The following is an 11,500-nucleotide window of genomic DNA, read 5'->3' as shown; positions in this document are numbered from 1 at the left end:
TGCCACAAATCACTCCAATCATTATCTCTGAGTCCAGAGTCAAATACTCATGTTCGGTTCTTAATAGTGAAACCTTTCCTTAGGATTTTAATTAGGAACTTTACCAACAATTGCATCTCGTTTCTAAAATTCATAAGTCTCTGTTGTAAATATCTCTGCAACATCCATTTTGAATAATCTTGGAGTTTCTTATATTTGTATTCTTTCTGATCTTTTCTCATAAACCAAATACTTCTCCACATCTGTCAGCCACGAACTAAATTCCTCAATTCCTCAAATTGCAAATCAGGTGCAACAGTTATGGGAAATAAATATTAAATTAACTAAAGCAGTGGCATATAAAGAAAACTTCTATTAAATGTTTTACAGATGGCATATGACACCAGTGAGATTAGTAAAAATGTTTAAAAATACTTCAAACAATTGTTGGAAATGCAAACAAAGACCAGGTACTTATTATCATATCTGGTGGACATGCTCTAAAGCAAAAAGATTTTGGGTTAAAATACATTTATGGTTGGAGAAAATGACTAAAAAAACAAATAGACTTTAAGCCAGAATTATTTTTATTAGGAATAATAGGAGCTAATTATGAGAAAGATTGCAGATATTTAATACTGCATGTACTAACGGCAGCAAGAATTATATTTGCCCAACATTGGAAAAATGAAAACTTATCAGCTGAAGAAGTACTAATTAAGAAAATTCTAGAGTGTGCAGAAATGGATAGATTGACTTTAAAGATAAAAGAGGAAGAAGACTCAGTGTCAGGGCCCACTTCAATACCTCATGCCAAGAAAGTAGAACTCGTGGAAGCAGTTTCTTCCAAAAGGAGCTTTTATTAGGAGAAGCTCACAGCAGGCATAATAGACAGGATCTGAGGGTTTCCCGCTCAGAGCGATAGGTTAAAAGTGTCCCAAGCAAACCCCACCCCATAGTTCATCCGGTCAGTTCAAACAGGCCAATCCCCAAGTGTTAAGTCCGTAACATCAGGCCGTCTTAGTACAGTGGTGATGTTTTGTCGGCTTTTCACACCTTCCCTCGTGAACGTGGAGATAAACCAGTTGTCGGAGGCGGTAGTTCACAGAAGAAATAGAAATATGCAGAAACGGCAAAGTGTTATGTTGTAGCGCAGTGATGGCGAACCTTTTAGAGACCGAGTGCCCAAACTGTAACCCAAAACCCACGTATTTATCGCAGGGTGCCAGGTGGGCGTGGCCTACTGGGTGGGCGTGGCTGTGGTGGTCATGGCAGACTGGATGAGCGTGGCCAAGGTGGGCATGGTCACCTCAATGTTGCTCGTGGGGAGGGACGCCTGTGGGGGCTGGACAGGATTGGGGGAGATCCAGGGGGTCTCTGGCTGGTGGGACGGTGGGCAGGAGGCTCATCCTGTGGGGTGAGGCGACGCAAGGCAAGGCAGGGCAGGGGTGCCATTGTCACAGGGCAAAGCGAGGCAGGGACCAGGGTGGCTGCTGCCTGACACCATCGGCCCCCACACACAGAGGCCAGCGAGCGCATGGGGGCTGACAGTGTCCGTCAGCAGCCACAGCCTGCCGGCCCCTCGACTGGCGCACTCTAGGGCTCCGCAGCCCGCCGCCAGCAGTTCAGAGAAGCCACCTCTGAGCTGGACGGATAGTTGATAGCTGAGGAGGCGATGCAGTGGGTCATGCCCGGGAAAAGGAGAGCATGCGAGACCAGGAGGGATGGGACGGAGGGGAGGGAAACCAGCCGTGTTGGGATGCATCTGGCCACATGGGACCTCGGCGAGTTAGCAGGCGGCTAGTTGAAGAGGGGTGGTTGCCATCTCTGGGGCATGGCATGCGTGCCCACAGAGAGGGCTCTGAGTGCTGTCTCTGGCACGCGTGCCATAGGTTCGCCACCACTGTTGTAGCGATAGAGCAAGTCAAGGCAATAAAACCTGTAAGCATTCCCCCCTCCTCCCAGGAGTAGGGCAGAACCCAGGGTTGGGAAGAAAGAAAAAAGGGAACGTTAGGATATGGGTTCTGACACTCAGTGTACTTTAGAACATGGGATAATTTCTATCAATGGCTAGAAAGACGAGTTAGAGAGAAAGAAATGTGATTTGTAATTTTGAATATATATTGGCATGAAGAAGGCTCTTGAGTGACTGATTAACATATTGTTTATGATAATTTAACTATTATCTATTATTGTTGGTTAAATACGTGAACCCAGAGATTTAGCTGTTTGCTAAATATTGAGAATGTTATTTGGAAAAAACCCAACCCTAACCTTAATCCTAACCCCAACCCCTTATTCCTAACCCCATAAAAACTAATAAAATCTATACCAAAAAAAGAAAAAGAAATGAGAAAGGAAAAATGGCTGCAGCCATGCTCATTCTAAAGTTGACAATGTTGTTTTCGCCTCGGCTCCTCAATCATAATAAAACAAAGTCACTGATTCAATGGTAACAGCAGTGACGGAAATTCCAAAATATATCCTGGTTCCACATGCTGAAAACGTCTGAAGGGACCCTCCTGTCAAATTCAGAAGAAGCCTGATCCCCTCTCCTCTCCTCTCTCCTTATGCTGGATGGTCTACTCGGGCTGCAAAGGGGAGGGAAAAGGCAGGCAGGGTCAGTCTGAGAGGGAGCCAAGAGGAGGAATCACCTGTCCAGGCTGAGGGATCAGCAAAGATCAGCCCAGGGAAGGAGCAGAAGCAGCAGCCTCAAGGGAGGGATCAGCTGTGTGGGATTTACAAGAGGGGAGGGGCAGGGCTGGGAACTGGCTCCTGAGGTGGGTGAGAACCTGCCCCACATGTATGGATGCCTCCCCTCAAACAGACAAATCCAATTTTAATTTATGTTGCCCCCCCGAGACAAGTTCAAATGGGTTCATGGCCTTCAGAGATTCCAGGTCTCCCTTCAGCATCTGGAGGGAGGGATTCCCAGATGGGCTCAAGGAGGGGAGAGAAGCCCCCTCTCCGTCCACAACTGCAGGACCCTCAAGAAGTCCCTCCTCTGCCTCCTCCCTCCCCTTTGCACTGGGGACACTCCCGATCTCCTTTGTAGGTCTCTTGACCTCCTGATCCAAGACAGTCAGATCTTGAGAGGGGCCACAATCTGGCCTTGAAGAATAAGAGGGTGGACAACAGGCAGACCTTCCCCACAGCCCCAATGCCTCTCCCCCAAACTTCTCACTGCCTGTTCAGTGCTAGAGATGGAGAGAGGGAAGAGGGTTTTCTCAAAAGTATTTTCACCATCACCTGGTCATTCAACCTCAAATCCCTCCCCTCCCTTCCTTCTCCCCTCCACACAACCTCCAGCGGGGCCACTCACCTGCGAGGGGGGCTTCTAAATCTCCTAGATTCTCCCTGTATTGGAGAAAAAGACACAGAGTGAGTCTCTGCCTTGTCCGGGTCCTCTGAGGAGGACAAATCTCTCTCTTCGCCATTAAATCTCTGCAAGTTCAAGACATTCTCAGAGGAGACCAGGCTGGGCCACCAGAACAGTCTCTAACCACTGGGGCTCATGGCATCGCTTTTGGTTTTCCTATGTCCCTCCCCAGAGCTGAGAGGCTCTTTGCTCCAAAGATGGAAAAGCAGCCATAAAAGGGTAGACCAGTGATGGCGAACCTTTTAGAGACCGAGAGTCCAAACTGCAACCCAAAACCCACTTATTTATCGCGGGGTGCCAGATGGGCATGGCCCACTGGGTGGGCATGGCTGTGGTGGGCATGGCTGTGGTGTTCATGGCAGACTGGGTGGATGTGGCCAAGGTGGGCGTGGTCACCTCGATGTTGCTCGTGGGGAGGGACGCCTGTGGGGACCGGACAGGGTTGGGGGAGATCCAGTGGGTCTCTGGCAGGTGGGGCAGAGGCTTGTCCTGTGGAGTGAGGCGAGGCAGCCATTGTCGCAGGGCAAGGCAAAACAGGGGCCGGAGTGGCTGCTGCCTGACACCATTGGCCCGCACACACAGAGGCCAGCGAGCGCATGGAGGCGGACAGTGTCCGTCAGCAGCCAGAGCCTGCGGCCCCTCGACCAGCGCACTCGGGCTCCGCAGCCCGCCGCCAGCAGTTTAGAGAAGCCGCCTCTGAGCTGGACGGCTGGCCAACAGCTGAGGAAGCGATGCAATGGGTCGTGCCCAGGAAAAGCACGCAAGGCCAGGAGGGATGGGATGGCGGAAGGAAACCAGCCATGCTGGGATGTATCTGGCCACGTGGGACCTCAGTGAGTTAGCAGGCAGCTGGTTGAAGAGGGACGGTTACCATCTCTGGGGCATGGTGCACGTGCCCACAGAGAGGGGCCTGAGTGCCGCCTCTGGCACGCGTGCCATAGGTTCGCCACCACTGGGGTAGACAATATCAATTTGAGACACAATCTCAATAGATTTTTCTATTCTTTCTCCGACTTCCTTCTGAGTAAAGTTATTTATTTCCCCCCCCCCCCACCTTTCTGTTCTTTTTACCAATCAACCAAGGGGGTGAACTTAACTAATAGTCCTTCCTTCTCCTATTTTCCCCATAACAACAACCCTATGAGGTGAGTTGGGTTGAGAAAGACTTGTCCCACCCAGCCAGTTCTTCATGAATAAGATGGGACTAGAACTCACTGTCTCCTGGATTCTGCCAGGTGCCTTCACTATGAGGCCAAACGGTATCCAATCTATTCTACATTCTCCGGAACCAGACACAGAGGGAACCCATGGAGGGTGTATTAGGAAGCCCTTTAAAAACAGGAGGGAGAGTGTCTCTCTCCCTTTTTTCACCCCCTCCCATCCCCCCAAAAAGTCTTGCTAAGAGGCAGAGTTGCCAATAATAAAGTTGGAAGGGACCTTGGAGGTCATCTAGTCCAACCCCCTGCTCACAGGAAACCCTATACCAGTGGTGGCGAACCTATGGCACACGTGCCTGAGGCGGCACTCAGAGCCCTCTCTCTTGTCACGCGCGCCACTGTCACTAGCAGCAGGTTCATCAGGCCGCCACCGCCGCAGGAGCCCCGCCCACCACAAAGGAGGCGAAGCGGCTAAACTAGCAAGCTCGAGTAGAGGTGGTAGAGCAGAGGTCACCAACCACTGTCGATTGGTGGACTGGAAGAAAAGGGAGGGGGAAGCATTTTACATGCGTGCATGCGCGCACGGCGCCGCAAGCACGCACGCACTGCAAATGGGGCATGGCTAGTGCCTACGTGATACTCATTAGCCCTGCCCCGTTCTTGCGTGGTGCAGCCCCTTGTATCTGTACCCCATGGCATGACGGCAGCCATTTTTGCACCTTGCAGCACAGTGGCCCATTTTTGCGCCCCGGGTTTTGCATGCCAGAGGCAGCACTCAGAGGCGCCTCCCTGCCCCCCCCCCCCCGAGGGCATCACAATACTGATGCGGCCCTGGCATTTTGCGATAAATAAGTGGGTTTTGGGTTGCGGTTTGGGCACTCGGTCTCTAAAAAGTTCACCATCACTGCCCTATACCATTTCAAACAAGTGACAACCTCCAGTGAGATTTTTAAGAAGGCAAGCTGTTCCACTGATTAATTGCTCTAACTGTCAGGAAGTTTCTCCTTAGTTCTAGGTTGCTTCTCTCCTTGATTAGTTTCCATCCATTGCTTCTTGTCCTGCCTTCAGGTGCTTTGGAGAATAGCTTGACTCCCTCTACTTTGTGGGAGCCTCTATCAGATCCTTTGTCATTTGAGGCGTCCTTGGTGCTCTCTGAGCTTGCTTGTTTTCTTGCAGACGTCGTAGCTCGGTATCTGTAGACTAGCACGGATGATGTTACCCCGTTTGGGTAATAAAACGTCTAAAAAGGAAACAAGCCAGCTCAGAGAGCACCAAGGACCCCTCATGTCAACCCTGAGCTACAAATATTCTCCTTTATTAGTATCTTTCTCATTTGCTGGAATAGAAAGAAAAGGAGGTGGGGAGATCAATCTCTTACCTGGAGGGGAAGAGATGGAGAACACAGAACATAGACCAAGGAAGGGACCTTGGAGGTCATCTAGTCCAACCCCCTGCTCAGGCAGAAAACCCTATACCATTTCAGACAAATGGCTGTCCAGTCTCTTCTTAAAAACTTCCAGTGTTGGAGCATTCACAACTTCTGGAGGCAAGCCGTTCCACTGATTAATTGTTCTAACTGTCAGGAAATTTCTCCTTAGTTCTAGGTTGCTTCTCTGTTTATCTATCTTCTTGTCCTGCCCTCTGGTGCTTTGGAGGAGAGATCAACCCCCCTCCCCTCTGTGACAGCCCCCCAAATACTGGAAGACTGTTATGATATCACCCCTAGTCCTTCTCTTCATTAGACTAGACATATCCAGTTCCCACAACCGTTCATCGTAGGGTTTAGCCTCCAGACCCCTGATCATCTTCGTTGCTCTTCTCTGCACTCTTTCTAGAGTCACAACATCTTTTTTGTATCATGTTGACCACAACTGGATGCAGTGCTCCAAATGTGGTCTCACCAATGCAATATAAAGCACTACTATCACGTCATATGAATTTGATCCTATCCCTCTATTGATGAAACCTAAGACTGCATTAAACTTTTTCGGCAGCTAGAGCACTCTGCCGGATCATACACTAAGTGGTGATCTATTAGGACTCCTAGATCCCTCTCATAGTTACTACCACTGAGCCAGGTAACACCCTGTTCTATAATTGTACATCAGCTCCTTCAAACACATACACACAAACAAAAGGCACCCAAAGAGTTTGAACCAAACTGTTTTAGCTAAGAAACATAGGAAAGAATTCTTAACATTTGTATATCTCCATGTAGAACAACAGTTCAGCAATTCCTCAGCCACTGTGGACATGAATATACAGATAGCTCAGAAGTTTCCTTTTCCAACCAGTTCATAATTAGGGAGCCTTGTGATGGGAGACCAAGAGGAGATCCAGCTGGCATGCACCAATGCTCCTTTTTCTCTCAGAATGCCCCCTTTTGATCCCTATTTTTACAGACTTCCCTGACCATGTTATGGTCAAGCCTTATGATTTCCACATCCTTGGAAAACGGAACAGCTTCTCATCAGAGGGATCTTCCACCCAGCCGGGTCTTTTCATCTCCTTGAGGGTTCCTTGTACCAGATGCATCTCCTTGGGGTCTCCCCTCCCAAGAACTGTCTGGCTGCAAGGAAAAGGGAGCCCAACTTTCACAGACTACTGACTGCAACACCCTGCAGTTTCACGAGGAACACAGTAACACCCTGCTTTTGCGTTTAGAAACACGAGACACACAGATGCACACGCAGCCTTCAACTGATGTGATCTCTGGTGCCTGCTTTGAGTTGGAGTTTACATGAAAAGAGGACAAATCACTCACCTGATGGTGCTTTGTAGCCATCCCGACGTTTCTCTGCAAGGACAAGAATCAGTGAAAGCTCAAAATAATCCACCAGAGACTATCCAATTTCTCTCCCTGTAAGACAGACATGTCAAACACAAGGCCCGGGGCCCGGATGCGGCCCGCAAAGTGGTTTCATGTGGCCCGGGAAGCCATCCTGGAAACAGTGAGGGAACGGCCCCCGCTGCTTTGGCCCTGGCCCAGGCCACCCGGGAGCCAATGTACAATTTTGTGGTGGCCATCTATGCTGAAACACATTCAGTCTTAGCTCCATAAGCCTCCCCCCCACATAGCCTGAGAGGAACAGTGAGGCTCCTCCAGTGGACCATGCCTTGGCACTTGCTCCGGTCCCACTCCCTTCTGCCAGAGACCCTCAGATCTGTCCCACTCCTGCCCAGGCCCCCACAGGCACCCTTGACGCGAACGATGTAGAGCTGTCCACACCCACCCAGTAGGCCACACCCACTCCATCCACACCCACCCAGTAGGCTGCACCCACCCTGGCCACACCCACCCGGCCCCCTGAGGGCAACCGCAATGCTGATGTGGCCCTCAATGAAATTGAGTTTGACACCCCTGCTGTAAGAGGAAGAGGCTGGGAGAGGTTTTTACAGTTGTTTAGACAAAACCTCTCCTGGCTACTCTTATTAACAGTCACAGGAAGAGCTTCAGACTACAAGCACGTCATTTGATTTGCCCCAAGGGAGACCTGCTGCCTCCGAGATGGACGGAGGGGAATTGGGGGAAGCAGCAGCAGCAGCTGGGAGGGGAGGAAGGTTTTCATGGAAATCCTTCTCTGCTGCTCTTTGACCAAAGACTTTGAAAGGGACGGAACTGGGATGCTTCTTCCCAGCTCAGAAGAAGACAGGACTGTCCCAACCTCAGACTCAGCCAAGTCAAGACTGGAGTCCCAGCAAGAGGCCGAGATCTCAGATGCTCCCCAAGAGGGCTGGGAAAACAGGACAGGAGGAAGCCCTGAAGAAGCTCCCCAAAGAGAGAGACTTGGGAGGAACCTCCCCATCTCCCTTCCATCACCCAGAAAAAGATACTTACTGAAAAACCAGATCCCAACAATCATGCCCAGCAGGACAAGACCAGCCACAACGCAGCCGATGATGATCCCCACATTGGATTTTGGTTCTGAATTGGGAGAAAAAGCAGATAATTGAAGGAGAACCTCAATCATCCCAATTGGGGGAGAGACCTAAAATAGCGAAAGCTGGAAATTCTCAAAATTAAAACCTTCTATGGGTTCCTCTTCATGTCCCTCTAAGGGTAGCATGAAGGCTCCTTGCTAACCACCAATCGACAATGGTTGGTGACCTCTGCTCTACCACCTCTACTTGAGCTTGCTAGTTTAGCCGCTTCGCCTCCTTTGTGGTGGGCGGGGCTCCTGCGGCGGTGGCGGCCTGATGAACCTGCTGCTGGTGGCAGTGGCGCGCGTGCCAAGAGAGAGGGCTCTGAGTGTCGTCTCAGGCATGGGTGCCATAGGTTCCCACAATCCTTCAGTCTGCCAAAGAGCCCAGCCTTTCTCTCCCTGCAGCTTCTCACCTTTTATGGCCACATCCAGAGGCTCCTGCAGGCCGTCGTGCTCCACGTGGCACCGATAGCAGCCCCTCTCTTTTGGATTGATCCAGATGCTGAGCCAGGTGTGGAAGGTCCCATCTGCATTGGGGGCCACAGGCCCATGGAGGGTGTCATTCTGCCAGACCTCCCCGTCCCTCCTCCAGGAGGCATCAATCTTCTTGGGGTAGAAGCCATCCATGTAGCAGACGTGCATTTCCATCCCATTCTCTACCACCGTCCTGTTCACTGTCACCATGGGGGGATCTGCAGAAACCACAGAATTAACTCTGAGCCCCTCCAGAGCCTGGAAGGTGGATAAGAAACTCGGAGAAGCAGGAAAATTTCCCACTGTTTCCCACTCCAGACCTGCAGTGTCCCCAAGAGTTTCAGGAAATGCTCTAAATCTGGAAAATGCTCAACCACAAGGACTCCTGATTCTGAGTCCTTCCTGGGGACTCAGCCTGAAAAACCTCCAGCAGCAAATTGAGGATCCAAGGAAATTCCTCTCTGGCTGCTTTGAACTCTGACTGATCTTGGACTCTTCCCTGAAGGGGAGGGATGGCAATAGCATTATAGCACTTAGACTTATATACCGCTTCACAGTGCTTTACAATTCTCTCTAAGAGGTTTACAGAGTCAGCACACTATCCCCAACAATCTGGCTCCCTATTTTTACCAACCTTAGAAGGATGGGTGAATAAACCGTGAGCTGGTCAGGATCGATCTCCTGGAGTGCGTAGTGCGTTAGCTGGGTGGGACTAAAAAGTTCAATCAATCAACTCCAACTTTGCGAGATCTTTTTTCCCCCTCAAGTAGTTGAAATTGATTGATTGAACCTTTTTTTTTTTTTGCACAGGGTGGCGGAGGGCTAAAGCCAAAAGTATACTGAATATTTTTGCTTTGACAATGTGCAGAACTGTCTGGTATTTTTATAGTTAAATCAGGCAACAGTGAAAGGGGAGGAGAATAAGGAAAGCCCGGGGAAAAGAAACCGGAAGTAAATCACATCTTCCAAGTTAATTGGAAGATGTAAACCATGACCCCTAAATAAGGGAGGGGAAAAATGCTTGGAATGTATGTGCAATGGAAAAGAATCCAGATCTAAGCATTTCCACCATGCCGTACTAACGTCTCTGTAACCTTAATAAATGCTTTTACGAAAAATATGCCTGAAAGTTCTTTTAAGTGTTTCGTTAATCAGACACATGACATCATGCTTAGATCTGGATTCTTTTCCGTTGCACATACATTCCAAGCATTTTTCCCAGCCCCTATTTTGGGGTCATGGTTCACATCTTCCTATTAACTTGGAAGATGTGATTTACTTCCGGTTTCTTTTCCCCGGGCTTTCCTTATTCTCCTCCCCTTTCACTGTTGCCTGATTTAACTATAAAAATACCAGACAGTTCTGCACATTGTCAAAGCAAGAATATACAGTATTTGCAGCGTTGACAAAAAGGTTTTATAAAACCCAGCTGAAGGCCGAGGACTGGGGCGAGGGCGTGCGTGCCCACCGAGAGGGCTCTGCGTTCCACCTGTGGCATGCGTGCCATAGGTTCGCCACCATGGGACTAATCCTCCTTCTATTCATATCCAGAGGATTCAGTTTCCAGTCCCAGATCAACCTCAATTGGAGCTTTTTCAATGACTCTGAATCTGCATTGATGGGGCTGGACATTCTCCTTGAGGATCGGGGCAGAACACAGGGAGAAAATTACCTTCAACATTGGATATACATATATACACACATATACACATGCACAGGCATATGTATACTTTATGCTTCTGACTCCTATCCAGTCTCCTATCAACCGCTATTACAAAATGTTTTTAGCCAGCCAGGTATCCTCCACCCAAACCTTGCATCTTTAACAAAATTTGGTACTCAAAATAGGGGCTCCCAGACACCTCCTGATTTTTGTAACAAATCTGAAATTAAACAAGAGTGTATCTGTGCTCAGCATAAGTTCTCTGCTGCAGGTAGGAAACGGGGAAAAGAAAGGCTAAGGTAGGATCTAAGGGCATTTCATCAGGATTGGCCAACTCTTCTGATGGGATCTGTTGCTTTCTTTATATCATCTGAAGCCAATTCTATGAACCAATTCCTGCAGGTCCACCACCACCTTCTACAATGAAAAAACCAATAGATTAAATCTCTGGTATGATCACATCTGGATACAGCTGGGGTCAGATTCCTCTCCCACAACCCTCCAGCCTGCCAAAGAGCCCAGCCTTTCCCTCCCTGCAGCTTCTCACCTTTTATGGCCACGTCCAGAGGCTCCTGCAGGCCGTCGTGCTCCACGTGGCACCGATAGCGGCCCTTCTCTTGGGGATCGATCCGGATGCTGAGCCAGGAGTGGAAGGTCCCATCCGCGTTGGGGGCCACAGACCCACGGAAGGTGTCCTGCAGCCAGACCTCCCCGTCCCTCATCCACGAGGCATCGTTCTCCCTGGGGTAAAAGCCATCCAGGCGGCAGACGCGCGTCTCCATTCCATCCTCCACCTCCGTCTTGCTGCTCACAGTCACCTCTGGGGGCTCTGCAGAAACGGCACCCCCGGAATTAACTCTGAGCCCCTCCAGAGCCTGGAAGGTGGGGGGGAACTTGGAGGGGCAGGAAAGTCTCCCACTACTTC

The 11,500-nt window shown here is 49.8% G+C and overlaps 1 protein-coding gene across 1 annotated transcript in view; it reads right to left on the bottom strand.

Moving 5' to 3' along the window:
* Positions 1 to 7,279: 7,279 nt before the first annotated feature.
* The window catches only part of LOC107297241 (major histocompatibility complex class I-related gene protein-like), a gene marked incomplete at its 3' end in the record, with an annotated part of 6,676 nt that continues 2,455 nt past the window's right edge, over positions 7,280 to 11,500 (bottom strand). The window contains exons 4-7 of the mRNA XM_029286261.1: positions 11,123 to 11,450; positions 8,852 to 9,130; positions 8,354 to 8,440; positions 7,280 to 7,312 (exon numbers count right to left, since the gene is read on the bottom strand). Of these exons, the coding sequence (XP_029142094.1) occupies positions 7,280 to 7,312; positions 8,354 to 8,440; positions 8,852 to 9,130; positions 11,123 to 11,450 (727 nt within the window). The remainder of the gene's footprint in view (positions 7,313 to 8,353; positions 8,441 to 8,851; positions 9,131 to 11,122; positions 11,451 to 11,500) is intronic.

This window comes from Protobothrops mucrosquamatus, unplaced genomic scaffold (genome assembly GCF_001527695.2).
Source record: "Protobothrops mucrosquamatus isolate PMUCROS unplaced genomic scaffold, P.Mucros_1.0 scaffold3200, whole genome shotgun sequence".
NCBI lineage: Eukaryota > Metazoa > Chordata > Lepidosauria > Squamata > Viperidae > Protobothrops > Protobothrops mucrosquamatus.
The sequence above is the reverse complement of the archived record's forward strand: the minus strand, read 5'-3'. Positions and strand labels throughout refer to the sequence as shown.